Consider the following 12556-nt stretch of genomic DNA (forward strand, 5'->3'; position numbering starts at 1 on the left):
TGACGTGGAGAAGGGTTGCTCATTTGCTCCATTTAAGATGTTATTCATGCCACACGCTGCGACCGTCATATGTGACACAGCCGACGATTGGCCAGCCTGGCCGAAGAGAGCTGCGATGGGCTCCAGCACGCCCGTAACCCCCGTCAGGATAAGCGAACGGGTGCATGTTTGATACCGTAACGTTTTGGCCATCAAAACTTGATCCAAATGAATTGGAAGCTGAATATTATTTTTGCATCTTCATCACTCAGCGCAGCCGGTGAGTGTTAGCCAACGCCATCGACTTGGCCTCAGCCTCGTTGCGTCGCGCTCGTGTCTGATTGCTGACCTTTTTGCCCGCGGCGGGCTCCGTCGTGCCGTGCTCGGGGTGCGTCACTTTCAAGGATGTTTTTGCAAAATGTCGCCAGACTCGGATGTTTTTCCCCATTTCGCCCCTCCGCCCTTGAGCCGAGACGACCGACGACGACGACGAGAGATTGACGTCCCGTGACCAGTGCTTGCTAGAAATTGCCTCGGCTTATTCGGCGTTGGCTCGAGACCATTTTTCTGGTTGTCTTTTCATCATTTCTGGAGCGACGTCTTGTCACTGTTGCGGCAAATTTTCCCCTGATGACTCTCTTCAATGTGTTCCAGTTCCTCGCGACTGCCGTCTTTCCGCTACCGGAGCCCTCTGATGCCGCGCAATGGTTTTTTTTGTTTTGTTTTTTTTTTTTTTTTTGCTGCATCGCGCGACCGCCAAAATGTCTGAAAAAGCCTCCCGGAACACCCGAACTTCACTGGTGTTCATCCGAGGCACGCGCTGACTGAAATTTAAATGACTAAGATTGCTGAATCCTCGACACTAAATTGCTTTTCCAATCCAGCGGTACAGCTTATCTGTCACGTGGTAGCAGAAAACGATTTGAAACGTTTACCTTGGTCCTTAAGCAGAGGTGCGTGCGACCTGATAGATATTTTTTTCAGCCTTAAACCCTTTGTCCAGAAATAGCTCGCGATAATGTCGGTGGCTGGGAATTAGTTTCAATTCCCATGCAAGAGGAACTCACCTCATTTTCAAGTGCAAAGGACGCAGATTTACTCCAGAGACGGAATCCATATTTGTTCCGACCCCCCCCCGCCCCCTTTCCAATTGCATCCTGATCTTGATCGGCGTGACTCAAAACGGGTGGCGCGTGTCGTATGACTCGAGTCTTGGCAATCAATTCTGTCCGCACGTTATTAAGAAGACCTGCACTGACGGCAACGCGATGAACAAGACGCTTGCGGTTTGCGGCGGTCTTGAGGAAAGCAGGCGAAAAAAGGAGAAGGAGTGGGTGTAGAACACGATGATTGCCATGCCCAGAACTCGTAATGAGATGCAATACGGAGCTGATGTGAGGTTAGGCGGACTTGAGAGACACGAGAGCAGCCTTGGCGATCAGAGCTGAGCGAGCGCGCTGGCGAGGCAACGCGTCAAATACGCACGATGCCGGCACACGTGTGACAATTCCACATTGCGCTACACAGTGCGTCTTCTTCAAGCGATTACAGCGAGTTTTGGCTTCCTTTCGTTGGCCGAGAAGAGCCAAAAAGCAGCAAAAATCCCACCGATTCGTCTGATTGTGGGGAAAAGAAAAATGTGTGTGACTCGGATGCAGTTCCATCACTTTGGTGCGCCAATTTGACGGCAGGCGACAACCGTGATGATTCCACCTACCCTGGCAAATGAATGAATCCCACTTTGTATTTTTGTGCACTGATGCTACTTTGCTTTCAGTCTTCTACAAAATGTGATTACGCCTGAGAAGGTGTAATACGCTTTCATCATTACAGGGAGACAAAGGATTGTCGTGCCGACGGCGGCTCAGCCCAAGGCTTCTTACAGTTGCGCGTCGCCACGCACGACAATACCGCTCTGATTGGCATTTTCAAGTCAACAATGGCGCCGTGATTTGCTCCGCAACACTCTATTCATAACGAGGAACGCCGTCAACACTCCGCCATACGAGCCGCTCTCAACCGGTGGGGTGTGTTTGCTCATTTGCCCACGCAAATGACGGCTTCGCGCAAAGTCAATTCTTCTTTCTTGACAGTGGAGGCAGTTTGCGTCTCCAATCTCTGCTGGTTGGCGGGCATTTGTGCAATCCCAAAGACTGAATGCTCAGTCTGTGATTAAGGGTCATGTCGCAATCGGGAGCTCTGCTAACCTCGCTGGATTCCCGGCGAGTGTTTTCTCGCGACAAACCCAATGAAGTTTATCCTGATAAAGGCCATCATTTGGCAAACGTTCGGCTTTGAATTGCACGCGCCAACTCGAAGTCCAAGCGTCGCACGCTTGAGGTGAACGCCACAATAAGCGGCACTCTGCCATAAAACGCGGCTTCCTCGGTCCGAGGTGGTCAAATGGGTGGCGGGGAGTGCGTCGGTACGCTGCAAGGCTCGTTGGGCGAACACGGAAGACTCTCTGGGGCTCTGGTAGAATTGAATCATCTTCCAAGCTCCCGACGTACAGCACAACTCGTGGCAGTGTTGCCGCGGGTCGCGACGGCGGATAGCTTTTGGCCCTTCGTGCCACCACGAGAACTGGGTCCATCGAAGGGATGCCGTCCGCTCCTTTGGCCCGCCGCTTCTGTGCCACGAATCCGTCGGTGAGTTTCTGCGTCTTCTTGGCAGCTCTCTCGACTTTTTCCTTATCAGTGCTAATGAGGGAACGCACGTGCATGTACAGTACGTGACTAAGCAGTCACCGTGGCGGCCACGCCGCTTTTCCCGGACTAATGAGGCCTCCCCGCAGGCGCGGCTGACGTCGAGAACACTCTGAGGCGCGGTGGGACGGTTGCATTTTAGCCGCCTGTGTCGTCAGCGGGCGTTGAAGCGGCGAGCCGCGAGCACAAGACGGTTTTTATTTCCACCTTCCACTTGCGAAACCGTTGCCATTGTTTTCGAGTTAATTGAGAGTCGTAGTAAAAGCTGAAGGCGGCTTCGTTAAAGTCGGGGCAAAAAGAGATTCATGGCTCCCGTCCATTAGCCGCCAGCGGGTTTCCGGAAAATGCAAAGCGACGTGACCATCGCGTATCCGTTCTGGACTCTCTCTTATTGTCCTGATGTGAGTGACGTACGAAAAGCATAGATCTCGTCAGCAAAGGCCAGAAAAACTTTGCACATAATGCGCCCCGATTGCCGCTGGAGCGCCTTTCCGTCGAGGCTTTGGCCGTTGGTTAACAGTACGAGAGATGCTCGAAGTGAATCTCGTCTTCCACGAAAAGCACGCGCAAACAAAGATAACGGACACTCAAAGCCAGACGAGATGCGCGTTATTGCCGAAAGGTTGACCCCACGTCTCCATCGAGCTAGTCCGGGATCCGAATAATCACGCCGCGTCCATCCTGCCCGAAGCCGTGACGCGTGTGCGACTTGAGTGGCAATTAAATGGAGATGCGGACCAAAAGCAGACGACACCTGGAATCCTGCCTCTTTTTTTTTTTTTTTTTCTTTTGGTTGGTTGGTTGGTTGGTTGGTTGGTTGGGTTGGTTTTTCTTCTCCGTCATTCCCCGCGACTGTTGCGCAGACCTTTCCAGGTCATTAAAACTAATTGACTATCATCCTCGCAGCAGAAGAAGCGACGTCACGCGTGATCGTGAGTCCTTTGACCCGTGCGAGCCTCTTATCCACTTGTCACCGCACGTCCACCTGACGGGACGGGAGCAACGCGGGCCGAATCTGTATGCATGGAAACAGCCCGGCTGTCACGGCGAGGGCTGACCTCGGAGATTAAGAACCCTTCGGAAGCGTCGGGCGCCGGGAAGAAATCATGTTTTGGTCCGAGCGATCGCTGCCACATGACAGCGTGATAAACAGCGCATCTCGCCTGCTTGATTTAAATTACCCCTCACACTCGGCGGCACCATTAGTGCGACGGTGGCGGGGATGGTGGGGGGTGGGGGGGGGTGCGGTTCTGAACGAGCCACTCTTCGTGCTTGATCCAAATACTCTTGGTAGTAAGTATAGATGAACAAAAGTAGGGCCGTTTTTACACAATTTTCTTCCATTTGCAATGATGTGGTGTGAGGTTCCATTCATGACTTGCAGGCCAGATCAAATGTTTAATCCTCGTGTAGTTGCCGGACAATAAACTCAGGTGCGCTTTTCCATAATATCGGCAAGCGAGACGTCTTTTCTGTCGAGAGCCTTTTTTTTTTTTTTTTTGCACGCGCAAGACCTTTCAACCTGCGGTGCGAGCGAAAGGCTGTTAACAACTCCCTCGGGTGGCTGCGCACAAATGTAAGATGCGCCGGGAGAAATGAGACAAAAGGAAAATGGAGAGGAATAAATGGATTAAGAGGAAGGAAGAGGCCTGGCCTGCGACAGCGTCTCGCCTGAGTGAGCGTAATGGATCGGAAATTAATCAGCAATCACTATTAATGTTGACGTAGCTGTGTATATTCAAATTAATCATCAAGGACGGGGCACCCTCCTCCCCGTGCTCGAAGAGGCGAGAAGTCATCTCTGCTGTGCCTTGCTGGGGAAATTGATGGTGAATGAGTCCATTTATCAAGCCCCCCCCTTATTGACAGCCCCCGCTTCTCATCCTGGCCGCCATTTGCTTTGCCTGCAAGGAGGCTAATTTGCCGCTTTTCCTCGGCGACAGCGAGGTGCCACGCTAGAGGCGACGCGCATTTCGCTTAACATCTCGCCGACGAGATAAGTGGACGGGTCGGCGTGGAAGGAGCACCGACGCGGGAGCCGCGGAGAAATCCCAGGGTGTGTTTTCCGTCAGCTGCGGGTAAACAAAGCCGCTGAGAAGAGGACGTGCGTACTGCTGAGATGAATTTCCGCCCGTTAAAGTCAGAAAGTATCAAACGCTGTTTTCCCAGACACGAACTTGTCTTGGCTTACGAGAGCTGTTCGGCGACGGCCGGACTGGCGCCGTAACAGCGGCACTCTGGCAGACGCCGATCCTTCGGTTGTCGGCTCGGTTCCGGTCCGGGTTATTCCCTCCACGACATTCCAATGTCGTTTTTGCGACGTATTGCGATTTGCCGTCGAGTTCCGCCCTTTGCTGAGCTCGAGTTTCCACAGTTTGGGATTTGGCTCGGTTCGGCAAAGATGGCCGCACATTGAAACTAAATGAAAATCATCGACAGATCATTAAACACCAGCGAGAGCTGGCGAAATCGGAGAAAGAACGGTGGGGGACAAAAAAACATGGCACAAACATCCAACAATACATTTCTCGTGTAAGGTTAGACGAAGTGGGGGGCGCGGGGGGGGTTCTGGGCTCAGGAGGCGGAAGCAGCCGAGCGATGAACGGTTGGCATCGGCCCATCAAGGATGCCTCCTAACCTGTGCGGCAGAGGCAAATCCATCACAAAGGCGGCCGATGTATAGAAACACCTGCTCTGACGACCCCCCCACCCCGAGTAACACATCGTGGCAGCGGTCGGCTGCTTCAAATCACGTGTCCGTCGGGCAACGCGGTGAAGATGCAAGCGGCAGCACTTACGGCGCCACAGGGGAGTCCTGACACCACCTGCGTCAAGACAATCACTTATGGATTCCAGCTATTGTCTCTTGGGGTGGGGGGGTGGGGGGACGCCGACTTCCTGGCTGCCCCAATCAGCGCTTGAAGTCAATGAAGGCGTAGACACGGCAGCACTGGACCGAGGTGGACCGGCGCCGCCATGAACGTGGCCGCGTTTGTTACGAGAACTTCGAGGTCAGCGGCGTCCATGAACACACTCGCTGAGGGCTACTGCGGCGCTAAGACCAAAAAAGACGAGCAGGGCCAAGGCCGTTTTGGACTCTCCTGCCATGAAAGTCGCGGTCTTGTGAGCCACGGCCTGCTTTTCCGCAGTGGCTTCAAGGTCACGTGTCTGAATTTTTTTTTTCGTTTTTTTCCTCAACGCAACATGAATACGTATCGGCGGCCTTCTTTCCGTGTTGCTCGGAGCACTTTGGACCTTCGCATCCCGACGGCACGTTCGCAAAAGAAAAGCCGAGTCATGACGGCACCCTCGGATCAGATGAGGGCACGACTTACTTTTTCAATATCTGATTCGCAGCTAATGAGGGAAATTAGAGCGAGGGGAGGGGAAAGAAAGACTGATTGTGCAACGGGATGGGAACTCTGAAGTGACGCTTGGAGCCAGTGTTGCCATGGAGATCAGCGGGGTGGCAATTAGAAATGTGCAATCACGTCTGAACGGTGTGTACATAATTGATGGAACCAATCTGCTTTGGGTGGCGCCGTCGATGATAAATCCCTCCTTCCTTTTGTCTCGGGCCGCCATCTTCAGGACGTCTCGGCTCCGTTGTTGGGAAATTGGGTTTTAGTGTGCTGAGCTCGGCTTACTTTGAAGAATAGGTCCGAACGAAGCCCCGCCCCGCCCCAGCGTGATGTGTCGGGGCGCTCCGTCCTCTGTCTTTGTGCCGCTTTCGGTCACCACTGTCCATTTTCTTGGCCGTGACGATGCTGACCGTGCAGCCGGTCGCCATGGTGACGCCGCGTCCCTAACGTGCCACCTGGCATCGCCGTCCGTGTTATTTTGGCGCGAGCGAGCCAGTCCTGCAGGTGTCGGCTCACGAGAGGAAAAGCAGAGCTTTTTGGATTGTAACTCCCGTGAAGTTGGACTTTTCCGGAAACGATGCGACCCTTTTCTTATGCCCTTGAAATGTTTGAATTTGCGAGTTTGCCGCCATGTTTGATCGATTCCGGAGAACGGGTGACGCCTTCGGGCCTTTGTGTATTCTGACGTTCACTCGCCTCTGGTAAACACGGTGTCCTGAATGAAAAAGCCACTCTCGTCCCCCTTTTTGAGTCATTAGCCCACGACGCCCGCCGGCCGGCCGTTGCCCTTTTCGGCCCCGTCTTTTCGAAAAGTGACGGGACGAACAGATTGCAAGTACAATTCTTTGCTTTTCTGCTATTGTCATTCACCGACTGTGACAAATTATTCCACGAGATAGAAACGGGCGTCGAAAGGCCGCGCAAACGGGCCCGGTCGAGGGACCCAAAAGGGTCACCAATTGGACCGGGATCACTCACGCGCTCTTTCTCGTGATGGCCTCTGGTGTGTATTGGACTCCACCATTTCATTGAATTCCAAGGCCCAACAAAATTCCAGGACGTGTGCTCGTATGAACTAACGTCGACTAACGGTAGAGAAGCGGTCGTTGCGACCCGGTTGTGCAAACACCTTAACAGCCGTGACCCTCGCATGCATCGTCTTGCTCAGGATCCATTTGGGTTGTAGCTATGTTGCTATCTTTTAGTTTGTTTTGTTAGAGAACAAATTGGACGAGCTCATTAAAATAAAAAAATAAAAAAAGCACCAGCAATCTCCCAGTCTAACCCTCCCTAACATTTGGCTTCCCCCCCGCCGGGAAGCATCTGCTCGTTCCGGAGTGCACAACACGCTAGCGCCCCCATGGGGTCGCAAAGCCTTTTCTTTTTTTTTTCCCCTCCTCCATCTCTTTACTTCTCCTGACGTTTCTTGGGGTTCTTCGTTAAAGCCTAATCAGGGCATTCAGCGTCGTTTGGAGGCGGGAGCAACCAGACAACCGCGCCAAAACAACCTCTCGTCCTGATCATCGGAGAGGACAACAGAAGACACGGCGTCCCAACATTTACGTTTGGGATTACAAATGAGGGTCCTGAACTCGTGCATAAATGGCCAGGGGCTCTCGCGGGGGACCAAGCTCCTCCTGGAGATCCACGCGAGCTGCATCTTTGCAACGTAATTCTGTGGAGTTGAGTGATGTGGACCTCGCGGATGTCAGGCGAGTGACGTTCCGGGCCCCTCCCGGGGCGGCTCCGAACGAGCGCCGAGGTGACCGCTGTACAGTCCGCGACGAGGAGAGCGATGATGAGCCGCGGCCCCTTGCCAGTCTTCCAAATCCACCCACCTGCGTGGGCGCGGCAACCCTCCAGAGGCTGCATCGTCAATATGAAAGCAAACTGGAGGATTATTATATTTATTATTTGGTTGAGGTTTCTTGATGATTGTTCTGCTTGAAAGGATGGCCTCATCTCCATTTTTACCAAGTTAGATGTTTGGATGATTTGGTTTGGTCCGCTGTCAGGATCTTGGCCTCAAAGTACGTTTGATGCCTTTCCGTGAATTCCCGCGGGGCCGCTTTATTACTATGGAATAACTTTTCAACCCCGCAACTTCTCGCCATTTGAGAGTTATGAACGCACAGCATCAGATCAGAAATTAGATTGCAGCAAGATGTTGCCATTTAAGTCAACATTTTATATTTTTGTCTTTTTTGAACCGCCTCGGTTGTTGCAGCTAGCGGTGACGTTTGATTCCCGGCGAAGGCTTGAAACGCCGCCTTACTTTGCCCACCGTTTGCCACGTCGTAACAGCGCAAATGCTTTCGACACGTGTCGGAAGCGTTAGCCCGGTGCGTCCAAACGAGTGGGGTGCAGCTGCTCGGGTCAACATATGTAGAAAGGAAACCAAAAAAAAAACTAAAGGACAAGAATAGCGAAGGGCAAACGTGTCGGCGGAATGCCTTTTTTTTTTTTTTTTTGTGTTGCCACGTTTAACGCCGACAGTTTTTCTGGTGAAACATTTGCAAACGGAAATGCAAGTCAATGTGCATGACAAGTCCGGTACCGCTCCGGAGCGGTTCCGCGGCCTGTAGGCAAAGGCGACTTATGCTGCTGGAAATGGGTGTTCTGTGCATGCAAAAAAAAAGTTGCCTTAGTAAGAGAAGGATGACTACAAAAGAGGAGTGCTCATCGTGTCGCCCCGGGTCACTCCCCCCCCCCCCCCCAACGGTCCCCGCAGTCCACCCTGTCAAGACCGCTGATGTCACGTGTCAGTCAAGCTCGTTTCAACTGATGTGTGCTGCACAGGAAAGTCATTAACCGGCGTGAAGGCTTTTGGCTTTGCTCTTTATGCCGTGAAAGAAAAATGGAAAAAAATGGACGTGGGTCAGGACTTGCAGGGTATTGGGGGGGGGGGGGAGTTTTCAATTGGCAGCGCTGACAAGTGGGCGAGAATCTGACGTCAAAAAACACATCTCCCGTCGCGCGCATTCTGACGCGTACTCGAGCAGTACTCCACGTCCCGACAAGCCGACGCAAACGACTCCCTCGGTTTACACGTTCGAATGAACTCAAAAGTTAACAACCACAATCGCCTCATATCAAGCGACACAACTTCATAACCTTCACGTCAGCAAGCGCATCTTCGCCGTGCAACACCCGAACGAGCTCACGTCAGGAAAACGAATGCAAGACCCTCAGAGATGAGGTGACGGTTTGCGTGAGCCGCAATATGTGGCGGGGTTACGTACAACCCGATGATGAGGATGCCATCGACGGGAAAGAGAGGACTCGTCCCGCCGATTAGCGTGGCTGCCACAAAGAGGCTCGTCAAACGCCACTTGGCATGGGGGGGGGGGGGGGTGTTAGGTGTTAGCAATGGACACCGTTGTTTGGCAGTTGAAGTCAAATGAAACTCATCTTCGCGCAAAGACAAGACGTCGCGGGGAGCAACGCGGCCGCGCCGGCCGACGAAAGCCGACACGCGCGTGACGATTGGTCTACTGTGGGCTGCTCTTTGTGTTCAAATATTTGGTCCTTGAAGCATTTTAACGGAGGTGCTATTGATGGAATTTTCCACGAGGCGTTAGCTTGAAGCTAACGAGGGTAGCAATAGTCTCGGAGCGGCGTTACTTGTGGGAAGTGGTGCGGGGACCACACCCTAAAAGGGCTTTCTGGCAGTTTCTAGCCTCCCATCCCCAAACTTTGTAGGTTTAATTATGACACCCCCCCCCACCCCCCTCCCCCATGCAAATATCACGGTCCCTTTCTCGTGTGTATCGTGGGGGTCCACTGGATGTGACAAACTTGGGCAATAATTTGAAGTACGTTTACTTTCCGGGCCCACTTGGTGATAGTGAAGGCCAGCGGAAGTCCAGTTTTCGGACCGGAATGGGAGGGGAAAAAAAATAGCTCCATTCATCAAGAAAGATGAAATCAACTTGCGTGGCGGCCCCTAAAGTTTCCCCCAGTCCTCGAGAAGGGGCCGCTTTCTTTCCTTGACGCCTGCCACAAAAGCCTCGCGCGAAAAACCCGACGTCGTGTCAATCTCGCGGGGCTGAAGCAGGCCGTTGGGCGAAATGTGAAATTGAAACGTAGCGTCGGCCCTTCGACGAGCGCGGCGCCGGCAGCTCCGCTGGTCAAAAGCCACCCGGTCGGAAGCGACGGAGAGCTCAATTTGTCCGATCGCGCAACCAAGTTACAGCAGCACCGTGCACGGATGTGAGAGAAAAGAGAACCGGAGTCGACGCGGCGAAGGTCTGTCCGAGGTGGAAATATGGCTTTCGGAGGCTCGACCAAAAACACGATGAACCTCTAAACGGAGCGGCGATGTAGGGCGGGGTCGGAGGCGCGTGACGTTGAGCGAAATTGCCTGCGGCCGCTCTCGACGGCCACCATTAAGTGCCAATGGTTTGGGGTTCTTTGAACGAATGAATAGAAAAGAACGGAAAACTTTGCGGTCGCGACGTTGAGAAAGGCCGCGATTCAAGCTAGGACTCGTCACCCTTTTGTGACCGCAACCTCCAGGCGCTAAATATTTACGTCTCGCACGTTTGTCTTTTCCCAACCCTTTTTGCTGACCTTACGTGGGTGGGAGGGCTTTCGTCTCTTCTTCTTCTTCTTCTTCTATGTCTCACTCTCATCACTCTTAGCCAGGCGGCTCGGGGTGGGGGCGGGGAGGTTGCCCTCATCTGCAGCAGGTGGCGGCGTTGCGGCCTTGGACGCACCAAGTACTCGGGAGAGTGTAAAAACCTGTTCAAGTGAAAGTAAACATGAGGGAAATGTACACTTTGAATATTCAAGACGACGCGACAAAAGACGGCAGTGTAGGGAAATGCGCTTTGGCGTACATTCGTAGATTTCCTTCACATTCATACTTTCGCCCACGCCGATCCGCTCGATCGGTCGGCTGGATTTCACAAAAGCCGCTCGAGCGGCGATGAACACGGCGAGGCCGCATTTAGCCGAGTCAAGGCCTGATCGAGTCCCATTCTGCGTTTCTACATTGTGCCGTCGTCGTTGCAACGGCAGAAACGTGAAGGCGGCTCTCTGAACAGAGTCGACGGGAAACATTTGAAACGCCAGCGTCAAAGAGAATCAAATTGAACTGCTGAGTGTGTCGGCGTCGTGGGGAAACATTTTAGAATACCGACTTGACGATTCAAATCAACGGATAAATGGTGAAGACGGAAGAAGTGACACGGTTCACCCTAAGCCTACAAACGCCACCGAGCTAACCCTAACGTTCTGGAACGGCGCCGCGGGTGTTTCTCGTCTCTTATTTTGCCGTCGTCCCCCCCCCCCCCCCCCCCGAGACAGGGAAGGAAGAGTCCGTCGCGACCTTCAAGGGCAACGAGTTCTTCTGCTACGACCTGTCGCTGACGCCCATCCAGAGCAGCACCGACGAGATCACGCTGTCCTTCCGGACGCTGCAGCGCAACGGCCTCATGCTGCACACCGGCAAGTCGGCCGACTACGTCAACCTGTCGCTGAAGAGCGGCGCCGTCTGGCTGGTCATCAACCTGGGCTCCGGGGCCTTCGAGGCCCTGGTGGAGCCCGTCAACGGCAAGTTCAACGACAACGCCTGGCACGACGTGCGCGTCACCCGCAACCTGCGCCAGGTAAACGCGCTTCCGTCCGCATCTCTCGAGCTTGACAGTCAACTCACTTTTTTTTTTTTTCCCCTTTCAGCACCAAGTTGAAGGCTTTTCATCCCTTGATAGGGTTTGCGAAATTGAAAGCGAAATGGTTTGGGGGGTTTTCGACTTTTTGGTTGCAGGACGTGATTGGAGTGCGCCGGCACTTTGACTTACGCGTTGCCAAAAACTGAAATGGGAGCCGATGCGTAAGCGAGAAGAAGGAAACAAAAAGCTACGCCGTGATTTCCCCCGCACGGGGGCAAAAGGAGAGCTCGTTGCCGAAGGCACTTATCCGACGTCGTTTAATGAGTATTAAAGAAACAGAAAACGAACACGCTGCCGCAGGCCACAATCCACGCCGAGACGATCCAACTCCGGTTGTTCCTTACGAGACGGGTCACATTGGAGTCCGTTTTCCCCGAGAGGGTCACTGCGACTACCGCATCATCAAAATGTGGACCTTTCTTCCTGTATGAATACAGATACGCAACATATTGATAGGCAACCAAGTCCAGGATCATAGTTTGTTCCGATTTTTGTTGCATAGGACGATTCGACCCTGCGATCGGCCGACGATCGGTTCAGGGCGTACCCCGTCCCTCGCCTGAGGATCGCTGGAATAGCTTCCTGCGTGCCCCAGACACTAACTAGTGAAGATGAATGAATCTGTGCTACAAAGTACACAAGTTGAGTCCCGTGATCACTTTGAGTCCCGGGGCCACATAAAATGATCCGTTGGGCCGGATCTGGCCCCCGGTCTTTGACTTGGCCACCTTCAATATAACAAGTTCAACTTGCGAGTCAAGGTAGCAACGCGAGACTTGTTTTTCCGTTCTCATTTTCAAGGATGGGTTGGAAACGTGGCAAACACTTTGCGCCG

The 12556-nt window shown here is 53.1% G+C and overlaps 2 protein-coding genes across 3 annotated transcripts in view; one reads left to right on the forward strand and one right to left on the reverse strand.

Moving 5' to 3' along the window:
* alpk1 (alpha-kinase 1) overlaps window positions 1-12556 on the reverse strand; it is a 209421-nt gene that overhangs the window by 101889 nt on the left and 94976 nt on the right. Inside the window, exon 4 of the mRNA XM_061809077.1 lies at window positions 10619-10789. The gene's annotated coding sequence lies outside the window, so the exon portion shown is untranslated. The remainder of the gene's footprint in view (window positions 1-10618; window positions 10790-12556) is intronic.
* Window positions 1-12556, forward strand: part of LOC133494855 (neurexin-2-like) — a 140766-nt gene that overhangs the window by 35675 nt on the left and 92535 nt on the right. For both annotated transcript variants that reach the window (XM_061809063.1, XM_061809062.1), the window contains exon 5: window positions 11357-11658. In XM_061809063.1, coding sequence (XP_061665047.1) covers window positions 11357-11658 — 302 coding nt within the window. The remainder of the gene's footprint in view (window positions 1-11356; window positions 11659-12556) is intronic.

This window comes from Syngnathoides biaculeatus, chromosome 21 (assembly GCF_019802595.1).
Source record: "Syngnathoides biaculeatus isolate LvHL_M chromosome 21, ASM1980259v1, whole genome shotgun sequence".
NCBI lineage: Eukaryota > Metazoa > Chordata > Actinopteri > Syngnathiformes > Syngnathidae > Syngnathoides > Syngnathoides biaculeatus.